General features: G+C 38.1%; 1 protein-coding gene across 2 annotated transcripts in view; it reads right to left on the minus strand.

The window, feature by feature from the left end:
* The window catches only part of ITGA2 (integrin subunit alpha 2), a 67,446-nt gene that overhangs the window by 30,132 nt on the left and 19,833 nt on the right, over positions 1 to 17,481 (minus strand). For both annotated transcript variants that reach the window (XM_085043527.1, XM_085043526.1), the window contains 8 exons: positions 10,189 to 10,298; positions 9,516 to 9,607; positions 5,768 to 5,882; positions 5,257 to 5,384; positions 3,989 to 4,137; positions 2,852 to 3,002; positions 2,246 to 2,411; positions 924 to 997 (listed from right to left, as the gene is read on the minus strand). In XM_085043527.1, the coding sequence (XP_084899653.1) occupies positions 924 to 997; positions 2,246 to 2,411; positions 2,852 to 3,002; positions 3,989 to 4,137; positions 5,257 to 5,384; positions 5,768 to 5,882; positions 9,516 to 9,607; positions 10,189 to 10,298 (985 nt within the window). The remainder of the gene's footprint in view (positions 1 to 923; positions 998 to 2,245; positions 2,412 to 2,851; positions 3,003 to 3,988; positions 4,138 to 5,256; positions 5,385 to 5,767; positions 5,883 to 9,515; positions 9,608 to 10,188; positions 10,299 to 17,481) is intronic.

Here is a 17,481-nt window from a genome sequence, read left to right on the forward strand (position 1 = left end):
CCTTTTTTGACAACAAAAGTGCTAATGGCAGCACACAAAAGCTGATGCAAATAGATACAGAGTTTAATTCTTTACATAAGGATAGGTTCTTGAGAGAACAAATCTAAAATCCAAATTAACATGGCTTATTGTACAGAATACTTCATATAGAAATACTTAATCTTGTACACAGAAAACAAACTAATAGTTTAGTTTATTCAAGTTATTAAAATTCTTCACTAAACTGAGATACTGTTATAGGAAACTGCAATAAAATTGAATGTGTAATTTTCCTGAATAAATGTCCTTATGTATCCAATCTCTTTACCATTTCTTAGCATCAAGAGCTTCATAATTTAAAACTTTAATTTGTGCAGGTATAGAGGACTTTTAAAAATTATTTCCTTCATCTTAAAGGTCTAAGATGAGAAAGAAACAACCCTCTATTTTCAGCTGAAAGCTGATTGAACCACACTTGGATTTTACAAAGAGGACTTATTTGGTAAAGATAACCTTAAAATTGATTAGCATTAAAATATATCTGATTTTTTGTTCTAATTTTTAAGTGAAATGTGCTTTAAACAAATATTATGAACTTTATAATTTATAGAGAAATTATTTTCAGACTTGATTGATTTATTTATATATGTGACTGCGTAACAGCTTTACAATATAGTTGCTCATAAACATGGAGTAATTAATTTTTCCTACTACACGAACTTGTATCACTGAAATCATTGTATTAACACATCTCAAAACCTTTGCATGAAACAAACTATAATACTTTACTTATTAATATGTATTCAAGTAAAAAAAATTAAAAGGATAATTTGACATTCTCCTGCTTGTAAAAAGATCTTAAAATTGGACATTGTTTGTCTTTCCTTGCACTCATGTCTACATACTTACATCTATCTGTATCATTAAATATTAAGCTCACATACCTTTTTTTGTGAGTAATATGCACTGAAGCCCACCTGTGACATTTCCATTTGGAAAGTATCACCTTGATCTGTACCTGGTAAAACAGATATGCATATTTGGTTATCTCCATATAACCCCACAAAATCCAGTCTTGCTGCCTGTGAGTTTAGCTATATAGGGGCTGTATATATCCACTAATTTGGCTAAAGTATTTACAAAGAATGGAAATTAGAGCTGGTAAACTGTAGAAAATTTGGAGGATTTAATGGGAAATTGATAAGATGGAGCCATGAGCCATGCTATAATTCTCTTCCAAGAAAAAAAAGGCAGATGAGGATGATACAAATGGTTTGAATCAGTTTGCACAGTCTTGTAACTGTGGCTGATATATTTTTGTGTTTCCTATGAAGCACAGATACACTGAAATTTGCAGCTTTAATAACTGTATGTTCACAAGTTTCAAATGGAATATGAATTTTTATTTTCATCCAGGACTTCTAAAAACTGTTGTAATTGTCTTTAAAAATACAGTGACATCAATTTCCTAAGCTAGACAGATGCTAATTCAGTGGGAGCACTCAGGAAAAAGACCTATTCCCTTGCTTTGAGTATCAACATGGGCCTAGTAAAGAATAAACGGAGGTGAAAGAGAAGGGAAGATTTCATCCTGAGCACAGGAAAGTGGCACCCACAAATTCCTTAGGGAGTCCTGAGGGCAGGTTACACCTCTCTGAAGCAAGGTCTGAATTTAACTTAAAATTTAAAATCTCGCTTTGGGATGACAAAGCATGTGTGTCTCTATGTCACCTCTACACCACCTTCCTCTGAACAATACACAGGAATGTGGGTGATGCTAGGGAGGAAGCCTGGTAGGCACCACACAAATTGCATTTTCAGTTCTGTAATTGGTAACCTCATCTTCTAGGGTTTTTTTGTTTTGGTTTGGTGGATTTTTTTTTTTTTTCATATAAAATGGCTTAGGATTCACACAGGTGAAGCTCACAAGCATAAAGATTCTGCTGGTGGTAATAGCTCCAAATACATTTGGTTGCATATGGAAAAGTCCCCATGCCTGAATCCCATGCCATGATAGAAATTTTCATTAAGTGGGGAATATTTTCCACAAACTGCACAAATTAACTTGAAGCTCAGGCTAATTAGGGGTGGACTAGCTGGGGGAACACCTGTGCAAACGAGAACCCACTTGGTAATCAGGGGGCAGCCTGCAGCTCCAGTTGCCCCTCACTTTCACAATACTCCACTAAGCTGAAGATAAATAAAATCCTAAACCCTTCAGTTAGAAGAACCTGTTTTAATTTTTCAGAGATATTGAATATTTTACCTTCTATACTAAAAATGCGCTCTCCAAGTGTTCCTGCTTCTTCCAATAGTGCAGCCTCAGATGACACATTGAAGAAATACTTTTCTGTTGGATGACTAGCAATTCCCTTGATTTCTTTAATTAAGTTTTTAGTATCAAGTTCATGCCTTATTAAATATCCCAAAACCTTGTATAAACAAACAAACAAACAAACAAACAGACAACAACATTAGAAGTGTGAAAGAGATCATGGTGCTACTCCATTTCTCTCCATAGTATTTTAGCAAATATTCTACATATTAATAAAACCCAAAAGCTTTATTCATATTACTGAATTGCTTATTAGATTTTATTCCTATGCAAAGTACCATTCATACTGCAAAGATACATAAGCCATGGGAAGGGAGAAAACCACTGACAATGCTCAGGCAATTCTAGTCTTGCTTTTCCAGCCAGTAAAGAGACCAATATTTTACCAGTTCATAGAATTAATTTGATTTTTTCACTCTCACCAGCATAGCAATGCATGCATTATACACCACTTATGTACAGAACATGCACTTTCATACAGACACAACACAACAATCTTTCAAAAATGCAGTAATGCATAATTTTAGTATTACTTACAGCAATGCCAAATCTGGTTATATTGTCCTCATTGCATTTACCTATCACTGTTTTCAAGTTGGAGCCATCATGTGATTCACCGTCTGTCACAACAACCATGACCTTTGTGGCTGTTGGGCGTCCTCCCGATTCAGGTGAGAAGGCATACTGTCTGTTATAAAACATTGGGATTGTCACACATCAGTCCATCATACCATCACTGAATTAGAACAAGGTGCTTCTGTAGTGCATAACAAATGTAACTAAAGAAGTAAGGGTGGGGGGGAAAGTAGGACTGGATGGTGTTTCTGATAGAAATGTAAATTCCAGGAAAACCAATATTTTTTGGGTACAAATATTTCTATATGAAAAGGAGGTTTTATCAGAACTATTGAAGTTTGATGATACCATGAATTGGCATCACCAAGCTCAGACAAAAGTGGAAGAGAATTAATAATAGGCTTCTCAATATTACTGCAAATATTGACTCCATTGAAGGCTGAGTCTGTTTCTAAACCAAATTCTCAAGTCCATTTGATTCAGCATGTATTCTGGCCTAGAGCTCTGTGCTTGATTCAACTTCAAAACAGCATCCTCCTGTTGAGAAACAGATCTGGTTTGCATGTGTGTTCAGAGTAAAAAAACATTGTTTTAAGTTTTCCGTATTTTTCACACTTGTGGTGCTGCAGTGACAAACTGAGAAGAGACAAGAGGTTTTATTTTCTCTGCAATCAAGCAAAGCCTGACCTGCAAACACAAATGTTTCTGGGCCCACTGAATCCCTGGATAAACTTCTTTCAATGGTTTTGTATCCTCCCTAGAACCTTGTCCACTACATTTGATGCACTGTCATTTTTAGAGATCTGTGACAGAACTAACAATTCTGTTGGGTACCAGAATTACTTTAGAGTAGAGTTTAACCTAATGGTTAACAACCATTTTCAGCAATTCTAGTTTACTTATTCCTGTACCATTCTGGACACCATTCCTGTACCTTGGGACACTGTAAATGTTCCTGACAGATTCTGCCTAGAGCTGGGAACCTACCCAAGAGGCCCTGGGCATGGTCTCTCCGTAGGAATGAAATTCAAGATGTTCTCATTGCCATGTAAGGTAAATTACAGCAGTTTTGCACAGTAAATCATCAGTGCATCTCACCTTGCATTGTCAATGGCTTTGAAAGTGTTAGTGAGATCTCCTCCCTTCTGAAATGTTTTCTCCATTGCTGCAACAACCTCATCCTTAGTTTGATATGCATTCAAGTTGAAGACTACACGGGGATCATTAGCATACTGAATTAAACCCACCTATGCAATAGAAGAATTATGTTAGATTATGATGCTTTACAACTAGTTACATAGAGTCATGCTGCTTACTTATGTGTCAGGTTGGTGTAAAAGCTCTGCAGATGCAGTTTTCTTTCAACACATATGAAACCAATTAATATTAACACATTTGAAAAGCAAAGAAAGCTAAAATGCTCTTGCACTTTATATCATTTGTTATGGACTACAATATGTTACTGCAAACAATCTGCAATAGTAGACATTAAATGTTTGCTTGGTTACTTCTGGAAGAGCTGATGGATAGCAATAATACAAGGAGCTCTGGGACAAATGAGAAAATAGCAATAATTCTACAAGCTGACAGCACCTCAGTCTAACCTCTTCTAAGGAAGTCCTAAAGGTTAGTTACTTTACCGCACTGCAAACCCTAGTTATTTTTAATATAGGTGAAGCTAAAGACATATGATAAAGTGTACATTTAAAATGAAAGAAGAAAGGGGAAGATGCTAAAGGTGAGGTTCAGAAAGAACTGAGCAGGAAGCCTAGCTTTTAAGCACCTCACTTCCAAAGTAGCCCAAGGAAGAAGGCAGCCTTTGGGAGAGAGATTTCCAGTGCCCCAGTCTTTGTTCCCAGTTTAGGGAAAATGGACAACTGTAAAGACAGAAGATGTTTAAAACAAAAAAAGGCAATAAAATTTTCCTTATTATCATCAAATCAAAAGGAAAAAACCCTCAAAGATCAATGAGTAAACCAGCAGGAAAAACTCCTGTTTTAAAGATGCAGCAGGTGGAAAGTAAGAGCTGTATGAAAAGCCCATTAAAAATCTGTTTTATCACATCCCCAAAGGCTGCATTTTCAACTCCTTTTACACCTAATGCATGAAAGAGCTCTGTCTCCCCTAGATACAACCTAGACTTCTATTTCAGTAATCTGTGTTTCAGATCAAATTACTAATCCCACTTGAAGTAGGCTAACTATGATAAAATCCCCAACACTGAATAGGATAACTGTGTAATCTGTGGCTTTGAGGGAGGCACTGTAATTACACAAAATCACACTTGGTTTCCTTTAAAATGGGTTGGATTAGATTTTGTTTCATTTAGGTTTTTTTGGTCTTTCTCAAATACGTCTTTGACTTACCTGGGTCTTGTTAAGGCCTATGTCTAAGCCTTGTACAAATTTTTTCAAAAATGCCCGCACTGCATCCCAGGGATAGATGCTGTTTGACTCATCACAGACCACCACAACATCTATAACAGAGGAACACTCTAAAACAAAAATAAGAAGTGGGCATTAAATGCACTTGCAGTCTCAATATACTCTTCGGCTAAATCCAGAGGTGCGTACTTAAGTCTCACACACACAACAATTTGGATCAAAAGGCTTTGCCAGAATGAGGACTCAATAGGAGCATATGCATGTTTTGAGCTTGCACTGGTGCAATGCCTCTGAATACAGAGGATTAAGATAATACTCACATCAGCAGAGGATCACAATTTGTCAGTTTTTACATATCAATCACAGGACTTTGCTTTTGGCACATACATTTCTTTAAGAAATGAAAATTAACAATCCCCAACATAATGTATGTTGATTTTGTTTGATATGTTTGTTTGTTTTTTAATTGAATCTGTTTTGCACCTTGCCTTACTTTGAATGGCAGGAGAAAAGCTTCTTAGGATCTCGAAACTTGGACTGATTTCAGAACAAACTCCTGTTGCATAGTATTGCCTTCCACACTGCTGTGCCCACAAGGGACCACAAGTCTTAAAAAAAGAACAACAAAAAGAAATTGTAGAAACAACAAATACTTGTCTCACCATATCTATACACAAGGATAATGACAGGTATTTGGATCAGGGAAGCTCTCTCAGGTTATGAAGGCAAACGCAGTCTTTCTCGGCTCACACGGAGCAGATTTCTTGCTGGAGATAATCCCGGTCCCCATCATGGTCCCTCTCCCAGTTCCCATCCCAGTTCCATCCCAGTTCCATCCCAGTTTCCATCCCAGTTTCCATCCCAGTTCCATCCCAGTTCCATCCCAGTTCCCATCACAATTCCCATCCCGGTTCCATCCCAGTCCCCATCCCAATTCCATCCCTGTTCCATCCCAGCTCCATACCAGTTACCATCCCAGTTCCATCCCAGTTCCCATCCCAGTTACCATCCCAGTTACCATCCCAGTTCCATCCCAGTTCCCATCCCAGTTCCCATCCCAGTTACCATCCCAGTCCCATCCCAGTTCTATCCCAGTTCTATCCCAGTTCCCATCCCAGTTCCCATCCCGGTCCCGGCGCGGTCCCCGCTGTGCAGTCCCGCCGGCGGCCGTCAGGTGGCAGCAGCGCCCCGAGCGGAGCGCACGGCGCTCAGCCGGATCAGGTCTGATTTACCCTTTACACATCTTTCTTTGTTCTTATAACAACCGCATTTTTAGACAGTACTTTGCCGTGAGAATATAGGGCGACTTGTGTGTGTGTGTGGGTTGAGGTGACTGGTGTATTTCCTTCTTAAAAGAAAATACCAGAAACTCGAGGAAATAAATATAACCTCTACATAACCTCTCTCCAACCGTTCTGTAAGAAATTATAGCTTCCTTACATATACACTCTGGTTGCACCACCCTCTGCTTTGCAAAAGAGGGACTATTACACTTCTCTCAAGAATACTGGGAGGCAAAAAAAGGTAATTAAATTAAAAAGTAAATGAAAAATTAGCTAAATCACCCACTGATTTACCAGCGAGAGACATCAAACCATACTAAGATATTTGACCAGATGGTGAATTTTGTAGATAAGAAAGGAAGTATATCCACATTATCTGATCTTGAGATAAGTGCTTTTTTTAGCTGCTACATGGGGCGTAGTTAATTCTTACTGGAAAAGACAGATTTTTAGAGAGGTGAAAGGCACAAAATAAATCATCTATAATGGTAACTATGAAGCTGGAGGAGAGTTATTGACCTTTAAAGTTAAAATTCTTTAGATCAACCTTTTTTACGCATTTTCTAGTTTATTCCTGTATTGGTGGTAGTTCAAAACTGTGATGTCCATTTTAGAGCACAAAGCAAAAATGTTCTAATAATCTTTGTTGATCTTAAGAAAAAAAAAAAAAAAGTGGGGGGGAAAACTAATGTTCTAGCATTGATTGAGTCAGAAATTTAAGATTTATGCAGGCATTATTGCAGGGGAGATCGTACATCAACGACTGATGAACTTGAAAGGCAAAATATTGTTAAGGGGCATAGACCTGCCTTTCAGGACTAACATTAAGAAATGTGGACACAAACTGGAAGGTCACTGAAGGGAAGGGAGAGAAGCAGGTGAACTGGGCACTGGATGACTGCAGGGTGGCTGCAAGCACGCAGCCAGCATGCAAAGCAAATACAGCTCAAAGACATGCGACAAGTTGGGGAAAGAACAAATACACTGTATAGAGCCTGGGAAAAACTCTTGTGGAATACAGCATAGACCTGACCATTGATGTTTGAGAGAGGTGTATTTTAAAAAGCACATTTCAGCCAAAAATCTCTCTATTTGTTTAGCAAGGCAAATGAGAAAGGTGAGTGGGGTATCAAATACAGAAGGGAGATTTTACATGCAGAGAGAGGAGAGCTGCTTCTTTCAACTAAAGGCACAACACTGCCCAAAAAAATAACTGATAGAAATTTAGAAAGGAAATCCAGAAAAACGTTGTTAACCATCAGTGAAATTCTTCAGCACCACTCCAACAGGACTAAGCATGCCTCAGAAAAATGTAATGAGCGTGTGGGAAATGACTGCCCTGTGCTGGGAATACCTGTGGGAAGCAATCCCAGGGCATCAAAGAGCTGAACCAGCAGGACTGGGGAGCTGCAGCACAGGCATGCCAGCCTGGGTTGTGCATCCAAGCTGAGCAGCCCAGGGACTGAGCATGCAGCTGGGGCAGGCAGAGGGAGGCTGAGGGGCCACAAAAGGAGGGAGAATCATGAGCTGAGAGGAGGAAGCGCTGGAATAACCCAAAGAGCTGATCACAGAGGCCAGCTGCCACAGACAGAGTCTTGGAGCAAAGTCCTGGCTGGCAGCAGCTTGCAACCTCGAGCAGGCAGTCCACAGATAAAATACAATACCTGCCACCACTAAACCATGGGGCTTTTGGTATTTGTTGAGGCTGAGTCACAGATAAGCACCTGTCCCAAGTACCCCATTCTCCTTATGTCAAAAAGAACTCCTGTTGACAAAGACATGGCTGTTGATGTCTTAAAACTAAATCTTTTTAATTTTTTTTTAATTCATGCAATTTAAGGAGAGTCAATCAATAACATATAGATCAATAACATATAGAAACAATCTACCTACTGTCAATCATTTTTAGCTGAGAGAAGTTCAAATATTATTATAAAATAAAAATTTTCCTGCATGAGATATTTTAAAACTCTGCAGTTACTCATACTGATTAAAAGTGAGTATGCATAGGACATTAACAGTAGTTGAAAGTATTATTCAAGAGACAGAATAAGATTTTTTAAATCAGTGTCTTTTCAAACCAAAAGTCAAGAAAAGCACTGTTGCTGTATTTTCAAGTTATGAATAACTTTACTAATTCCAAGAGAGATGCTGGAAAGGTTGGAATTAGGCCTACTTTTAAGTACTTCAGTAAATTAGGCTCTGTGTTAATGAATTTAATAATTATTTGAATATTTTTGTGGTTAGTAGGAAGATGCAACAAAAATACAAAGCTTAGGGACAGCCTAGAGCTCTTCTCTCTGTAATTTATTGTTTCACTTATTTGCTGCACATGGCTGTATCAAACTGGAATACACCTACACAGCAACAGTTTCAATGCTCATGGTTATGATCACAGAAAAGCCTATTAAAGAGGCACTCACTTCCTTTTGAGTAAGAATTCTGTTTTACAGTCTCCAAGGATATGGTTTATGGAGTGTACACAGAGAAAATCCTCCTTGATCTAACTACCCAAGTAAAACACATCACAGACCCATGGGACTAGAAATTCTAATATCTCAGGAGAACAGTGCCAGTGCAAATATGAATGGTGGGAGAGGGATAATATAAAGTCTTTTGAAAGCACAATCAAAGCTATACAAGAATGCCTTAAAGAATTTAATGGTGGAAATATTCTTGCCCATATTGTCTGACTTAAATTACCGAGTTGTTAATTAGGATAAACAATGAAGGAGAGACTTCACAATTTTCCTGCTTTAACCATACATTTCATGATCAATTTTGGGCCCTGGGTTATTGCAGTGGGATGGAATATTTTAAAATACGCAAAAAATGTACCAATCCATTCTACATAATGAAAGACATTTAGCTTGGACTTATGAAAAAATGTGGAGACTTCTAGTTTCTTCATTCTCCTCAGAAGTTTTTGTATGTACTGAATATGATCTTGATACATACCAAAAATCCTCCAGTTTTTGAGTTCTGTATCAGAGTCAAGCCAAGGTTCATGTCCTCTTTGATTTCAGTCACATTTGGAATATTTATTAAAGCTGAAATAAAATTAGATTAAGTAACGACAGAATAATAAATAGGGTGTAGAAGCAATTTACTAAGCTCAAATTCCTTTTCAAAAACTTGATTTCTCAGACTCTAAGGTGCCTTTCCAAATGGCTGCATACAATATGGAGACAAAAGAAACAAAAGCCAGTCTTTGGAAAAAATTGCTAACCATTAACTATAGGCATTAATTAATCATCATCTCTCTTCATGTCAAGAGAGATGAAGGCAAAAGAGAGGAAGAAACGATCTACCTACTGTCAATTTTTGGCTGGCTCAGCTGCAGCTGAGCAGCTACTGTTGCATTCCTCAGGACATCAGACTCCTCTGATCCAGTATCAGGCTTTAGACAAAAAACTGGAAGGGACAGTGGGGGGACAGAAATGATCTGCACCACTAGTAATCATAAAGGAGGCACCTCAGCACACTCTGCTGCCCCATATTTTCACTGTATCCAAACTTGAACTCTGCTTTATACTTATTTTGCAGACACAGACGATAAGGCAGACTGGCCTCATACAAACACAAGCGGAAACTGAACAATTGCAGCAAGACATTGTTAGTTAGAACATACCTTGTAAATTCAATTTTTTACATGTGTTTTTGGACACACCAACAGGACATGCATATATATCCCCAGTTCTGTTAGCAGGATAGCCACTCCAGGGTGAACCAACCAATAACCTGAAAGAACAGAAACTTCATTAGATTCTTAATGATTCTAGAAAAGTCCACCAGTAGCATTGCATGGCACACTACAGATAACAGGTAAAAAAGGCTTTCACCAGATATAGCACCCAAGGTATCCAGGACAAGCTTCACTTCCATGTCCATACACTGGATTCACCAGGGGCAGCATTGGTGGAAAAGAGCAGGAGAGCCTTTGGGTATTCAACTGCCTCAAACACATGTACTGTTTTTAATGTGACACTATGTCATAGGTCAGAAGAAATACAGTGAAGATACTAATATATATATATATAGATAGATAGATAGATACAAAAAAATTTAGAAATACATATGTTGGGGATCAAGAGATATACGACTTACTGTCCTATCAGTTAATGGTTAACTGATCCCTTTTAGGTTATCCTTCCAACTGATAAGAAACATTTTCTACAGGATCTGCTCAGAAATAGTCAAGTACTTATGTCTGAGCTTGAACACTACCACACCTTGATAACACTGAGTCAGAAAGAAAATACTGCAGGTGGTAACAATCTGCTGCATAAAGTCTCTAATCCTGAACATGAAAGTTAATACTTATGAAAATTTGTGCCTGCAATACAAAGTGATTAATGTTCTCTGACTCATTTCTTCATCTGCCATAAGGCTTCTCCTCCAATATCTGCTCCTCAAGACTCCTTTAATTTTTATCTGAAAGCCTTCACAAAACTGTTTCATTCACCTGCTGGGAATACTGCATAAGAAGACCTATTTTTCATAACAACTCTCCAGAACATGATCTCACAGCTTATTAAAAACAAAACAGATTATTGAAAAGCAGGGACTGTGGGTATTTTGTCCAGCAGCAATATGACTTTTCAAACAGAGCAATCCATGGTAGTAATTAATGCATGTTGGAGACTGTAAGAGGACAAGAGTTGGAGGCCAAATATAGGGTATTGAGTTCCATTATAGACCATCATTTTTTAGCTGGTCAATAGATTGTTTAAAGCAAAATTGTTATTCTCTATAATTGTATAGGTAGCTAAAACAAATATACCTTGCACTATAAAAAAAACAGTGATATTATTATATTTCAAAGCAATTGCTATATATAATATTAACTTCCTAGGGGTCCTCTAATTTTACTGCTGTGATGTTATTATTAGTTTGAATAAAGCAATTATGACAAAAAAGAGTTTTAGATGCTAGTTTGCTCAGAGAAAGTATTGCTAACTGTATTTTAATTTTTTAGTTTATTTCACCTTAATTAAACACAAATAACATCATTTTACTGGTTCAGCTGAGGGTTTGGTTTCCGATTCCCCTTCCTGTGTGTCTGGATATTTTAAGAATGCCTAACTCCTTCTCAGTTACCTTGTTGGAAAATGGTGATTATGCAGGCAGCGAGAAAAGGACTTCGTGTACTTCCATTGTCTCTAAATATGTGACTTAGGTTCATATAAATACCACTCTATCAAAATGATGTACGTTACAGTAGCTGTGAGGAGGCCTCTGATTTTCTTGTTATTTTATGAGACTTTCTGAGCCTTTTCAGCAGAGTGTAAACCAGAACTGCCACAGCTCAGGACCAAATAAACAGAGCTCATAGAACTACTACATAGAACAGAACTACTCCATTGGTCATGTGCCAACAGATAACATAATCTGCAAATACTTGCAGTGAAGCAGAGGGCTGGAGCTGGTTAATAGTGGGAGGAAGAAGGACGCAGAACAGGAGGAAGCCATGGTGTTACATGCTCACACCTTGCTAGGTACTACAGAGTTAGGTACAGTTATAAAATGCTAAAAGGGCTGATGGGAGAAAAGGGATTAAGAGTTTTTGTGCAGAGTGGAAACAGTTTTAAAATGGATGACAATACTGCATGTGCAACATCTGAAACTGGAACAGCTTTCCAGCATTAACTGTCATGCTGAACATTGCACTGTGTATATTTATAAACACTTGTATGTTTTTTCTAAGTTTCCCAGAAGGCAAACATATTTCAGAGTCTTTGTAGGATGACAGCTACTGTTCAGAGAATGACCTTGTATCTTGTAAATACCCCCTGCAACCACTCCCATCTGGTCCTGAAACTCACTGTGAATCTCTGCATTGTGCTGGCACTGCTCTGCAGCCACAGGTTTTCCTGAGAGCCCAGAGCAGTTTCACTCATGAGCAGAGTGAGAACCTGAGGAGGAGAAGAGGAGCAGAAGCACACTTGAGCACTCCACAAATCCAGGCCTCACTCCAAGCTATCTCTAAGCTCCACCCCTGCTGCTGACATAAACTAGAGACAAACATCATTCACAGCATTTGCTAAAAGCCATTCTCTCCCTTTCAGCATGCATACTTTTGTGCATTCCATGGGTTTCATTGACCCCTGTTCTCCCTACCTTCAACATTAACTGCAATCCAGACATCTGCTTATGCAAAGGAACAATCACTTCTCAAACTTGATATTCACAAGATAATTTTGCTTTTGCTATCCCTGAGACTAGCCTTGGAGCTCTTGCATGGTACAGACAGAAAAAGGTAAGACAAAACAAGAGGAACTCTTCTCATTTAAACCCAAATTTAAATCTATGCCAAGTATTCCCAAGGCTACTTAATTTTGTCTTTCATTTATCTTGCACTTCTCATAGGTTACTGGGAGTTGTTAACTTATTTTTCTGTATTCCTTGCAGATTTGCAGGGTCTGTGAATCTCGATGTCATACGTATGTGGTAGGCCACAAAATGCCACTCATACCCAGAATTCAACACTTAGAACTGACTATTACTGACTGTGATTTTCAGAAATTACCAGAGCTATTACACCTGTTCCACTATTTGACTTAACTGGTCTAACCTGTCATCAATACATGCCTGAGAAAAAATTATAACTGACTTATGCCAAGCTCAGCCCTCTGCTTTTAATTGCCAATGTTAAAGGCTAGGAAATAATGTAATTTCTGTTTCTCTTGTATTCTTTGCCTAACTTAAGTTTAATACCAGCCTTAATCTACATTAGAAATCAGAAAGTCCTACTTGCCTTTCAAAATTAACATAAACCATACAGTAAGGAGTTGCACAACCCTGTTCTGGGGAAATGCATGTGTATCATTCTGAAGCATCAGAAGTGAAGACAGCAAGGGAGTAGCTGGCAAGCAGCCTGCTAACTACAAAATTTATTTTTACTGTAATTAAACAGGATGCACGAGGCAAAGTGAAATATAATATATAAGGAAAGAATGCAAGAAGTTAGTACTAAAATACTTGAGAATGCTTGTTTCCAAATAAACTGTATCATGTGTAATGTATTAATTAAGGGTATTTTTCAGACATGAGTTAAATATTTATATTTACAAAACTTCCTTATGTGCCTTTGCAGACCATCTTTACACAATCCTATAGTGAGTATAGTGCAATATTGCTACTGATTTATTATTCATCTCCCTAATCAGTCTCCAACACTGTATACAAAGCAATGGCACTAGGAAGTCAAATGAAGTTCAGCAACAATGCCTTACCACACAAGCTGCAGGAGTGGTAGATCAAAGTGCAACAGGAATTATTTCTGGGAAATTACACCATGACAAAGCTAGTAACCAGCAAACTGTGATGCAGCAGAAAGCAAAATCAGAATTCATAGCAAAGGGCTGAATTCCCAGCTGTTGTCAGAACATGTTTTATATTTTCTAGTTCCTTTTTTTACCTCTCTTTTTATGCATTTGGTCTCTATCATGTTTTCTTTTGTTTTGTTTTGTAAAAATGAAGATGGCTAATAGGAAAATAAAAGTAGAAAGGACCTCTTAGATAATCTGGCCTTTTTTCTTACAATTACAGGAAGAGGTGTAGATATGAAGACCAGAAAACTCTTCACTCTTATAGATCTTGTCTGTTAAAACACATTAAAACACTTGTCACCATCTAAAACTTTTGATCCTTTAAACAAGACTCAAAAATTTAAAAACTATATCAACTTATGGCAAGGGAATTTGACTGACAAACTCGTAAATCCTAGAAAAAAGCAGCCAAAGCCTCTGCAAGCAGAAAAATGGCAAACTGGTGCATGCAGCCAGGGAAAACAAAAGCTGGGTACTCAGCATTAGCAGTGGTACTGGCACTGAAAAGACAGAGCTGTAACAATGGCAGCTTCTGTTTGAAAAAAAAAAATTAAAAATTACCCTCCACACAAGAAAAGGCCTTCCTCATTAAAATCAGAACACTTTGAAAATGTACTCATTTCTATACAAGTTCATACAGAAATGTGTCTTTTTGGCAAAACATCTTATTGGTCTAAAGAGGTAGCACAGAACCTCAGGAGAAAGGCCACTGGTTTTGGTGACCAGTGAGCAGTATGCAATGATTTTAAAAACTATTTTTGGTAGTGCAATAATTATGTGATGCATCAGTAAGTGCACTGTATATAAGGTGTCATTAATGACATGGGAAATGAAACAAAATATTTTAAGGCAGAAAAATCCCACAATATAAATTCAAAAACAAAATAAGCACAAAGACATAGCTGAGCATGTGTCTGAAGACACATGTGGGTAGGAAAAAGCATTTTAAGAGCTACCTACAACTATTTCCATCCTCCTCACCTAAGACAGATATAAAACCAACTCCCAGCATGGACTAAGTACTATTATCTCTGCAGAATGTACTGTCAGCTGCTGCTCAGGGAATGCACATTCAAGAGGAACTTGACAGGGTACAATCTGTCTTTCTAAACGATTATGTTTATAAAATAACAGAAACTTTAGTCTCAATTTATGATTCAAATGCAGATGACCTCCTGACAGGGTGAACCAGAGAGTAAACTGAATGATGTTTCTGTGGTGGCTAATTACTTGTGTGGTGAACTGCTTAAACTTTTCTAATTGATGAGTTTTGTTGGTATTCATAATTTTCCTTGAGTTCATTAAAGACCTCCTGTTTTAAAATTCCCACCAGACACTGTGACAAGCTTGAGCTGTGCTTGACTTGCAAGTTTGTCCTTATTTATGAGCATCACATGCCATCAATGCTCATCAATGCACAGCAGTGCCCAATTATCCTGGATCATCTGTCTCTATACAAAAAAGTCTTCCTTGTTGGTTTGTCTGTCATGTACCAGACTCTTCAATAGTCCTGCATTCCTGTTTGCACTGCCTTCCCTCTTTTCTCTGAACTCATTTCCAAGCAAAAGTGAAAACCAATATCAATTCTGCAAAAATTCTCTTGTTATCATTTCTGTAGTTCTTACTGCCTCAGGAGAGGCACCCTCCAGAAATACATCTGAATAATATAACTAGCATCTGCTTTATTCCTGTATCTCTCCTTTCTACTTTTTGAGAGAGTACAGGAAGGTTTTTCAATCTGTGTTTCATACAGAACCCTTTGAATTTATTCAGCAAAGTCTAGGACGTGATAGAATTTCTGGTGAAACTCAGATTCTGGGTAATATCTCCTGGGGAGAGATGTCACCCCAGCAGCACTTGATGCAGTGAGAAATCCCTCTCTCTGTGCCTGGGCAGAGTCTCCTAATACATCACATTCTTGCTGCACAGTGACAATCTCTTCACAAAAGCATATGATGATAAATGCTCCTCTTGGACAGAAAGTATCACCCCAATCTTATCTCAGACTGTTTACCTTGTTCCCAGCTCAGCCACATCAACAAGAACTCTGTGCAAGGACTACAGCCTCTACATTATCTATAGGAGAAAACAACTCTTCTGAGCAACTTAAAACAGTGTTCTGTTTGGGTTAGGGATTTGCTGGCTTTTTTTTTTTTTTTAATTTGTTTGTTTGATTGTTTTTCTGGGACTTTTTGTCTGGTTGTTTGTTTGGTTTTTTTGTTTTGGGTTTTGGTTGGGTTTTTTGTTTGTTTGTTTTTAATAACGCATAAAGAAAAAAGTTCAGTTGTCCCAAGAAAAAGAAAATAGCCTAGAAATTAAGACAACAAGAGAGTAGAACATGACTCACTTTTTTTTAAGCTTGCCTAATGATTTTTTGAGCAGGAGATTGAAAAGATATTTTCTTCACTGAAGAGTCTCTAACAAATCCCAGTTACTTGAACACGAGCTGATAAAACTTCCCTGACTTTTGGAGCTAGGTCAGACACCATGCAGTGAAAGAACTACTGGTGAAGTGCCTATATACAGAAATGTTTACCAGATTTAAAATATTCATATATTTAAGAGAAGAGTGGTTGGACTCCATGGCCATAAAGGGCTTTTCCAACTGAAATTATTCTATGATTCTGCAACACAGAAAAGTTAAACCAAAGTTACTTTTTTTTACCCTGCAATCCAGCACACATTATCCAACAAAGTGGTAGTGGAAGCAAACTTCAGAAGCAAAAATAAAAGAGGGAAATATGAATAGCTTGGATGGGTCAGGCACCTATTGCTTCTGCTGCATGGTTACAGAAAAGATCACAAGAAATATGAAACACAAGGCAATTTCTCCAAGTATGAGGTAAAAGCATTCAATTCACTACAGGCACACATTCTTGTTCTCCTTCAGTGGCTTTACACAGAAGTTGTTTTTTTTTTTTTTCCAAAGAGATCTCTGATCTATGGGTGACTAAACACATAATTAAAGCAGGCAGAAAAGCAGTGAGAAGCCACCACAGCATTAGATGAGGGGTGGGAGTAGGTTGGAAGCCTACCCAGCTGAGGGAGAGGAAATGTCAAGGTTTTAATACCGAGGATACAGCTCTGCTCTCCCCTTACTTTGTCTCCTGGTCCCTGGAGGTAAACATGGCTGTGATCTCAGGGGTCACAGGTCTGCGTGTGCAGCTGATTGCAGCTCTGCGCCTCCGGCCAGCGCTTGCATCAATTTCTCATCTCCCTCAGTAAGTTTGTACTGCTTTTCCAAGCTTTTAAGTGTGGAGTACATTTTCATGTGCCTTTCCATAGATTTCAGGCTCTGATCTCTTACTTTCTTTTTACTGAGAAAAGTGCAGTTACTGAGTACCTGTCTGTTGTCACTGAAGCAAAGCTGCCAGTTTCTGGCTATTTGGGTTCTGACACGGTTCCCGTCCACAGAGGATGACAGGTCTGAAGTGTCTCAGCGTGCCATAATACATAGTATCTGGTGTGGCTTTCTGCTGTAGACTTAAACCCATGTATACACAAGTAACCACTTAAGAGTTCAGTCGTTCTCAACTACTTTCACAGACATTCAGTCCTCACACATTAGGACACCTTAAGCTTTGTGGCTGCTA

The sequence above is a fragment of the Lichenostomus cassidix genome, chromosome Z (assembly GCF_008360975.1).
Source record: "Lichenostomus cassidix isolate B80296 chromosome Z, HeHo_3.0, whole genome shotgun sequence".
In the NCBI taxonomy this organism is placed as follows: domain Eukaryota; kingdom Metazoa; phylum Chordata; class Aves; order Passeriformes; family Meliphagidae; genus Lichenostomus; species Lichenostomus cassidix.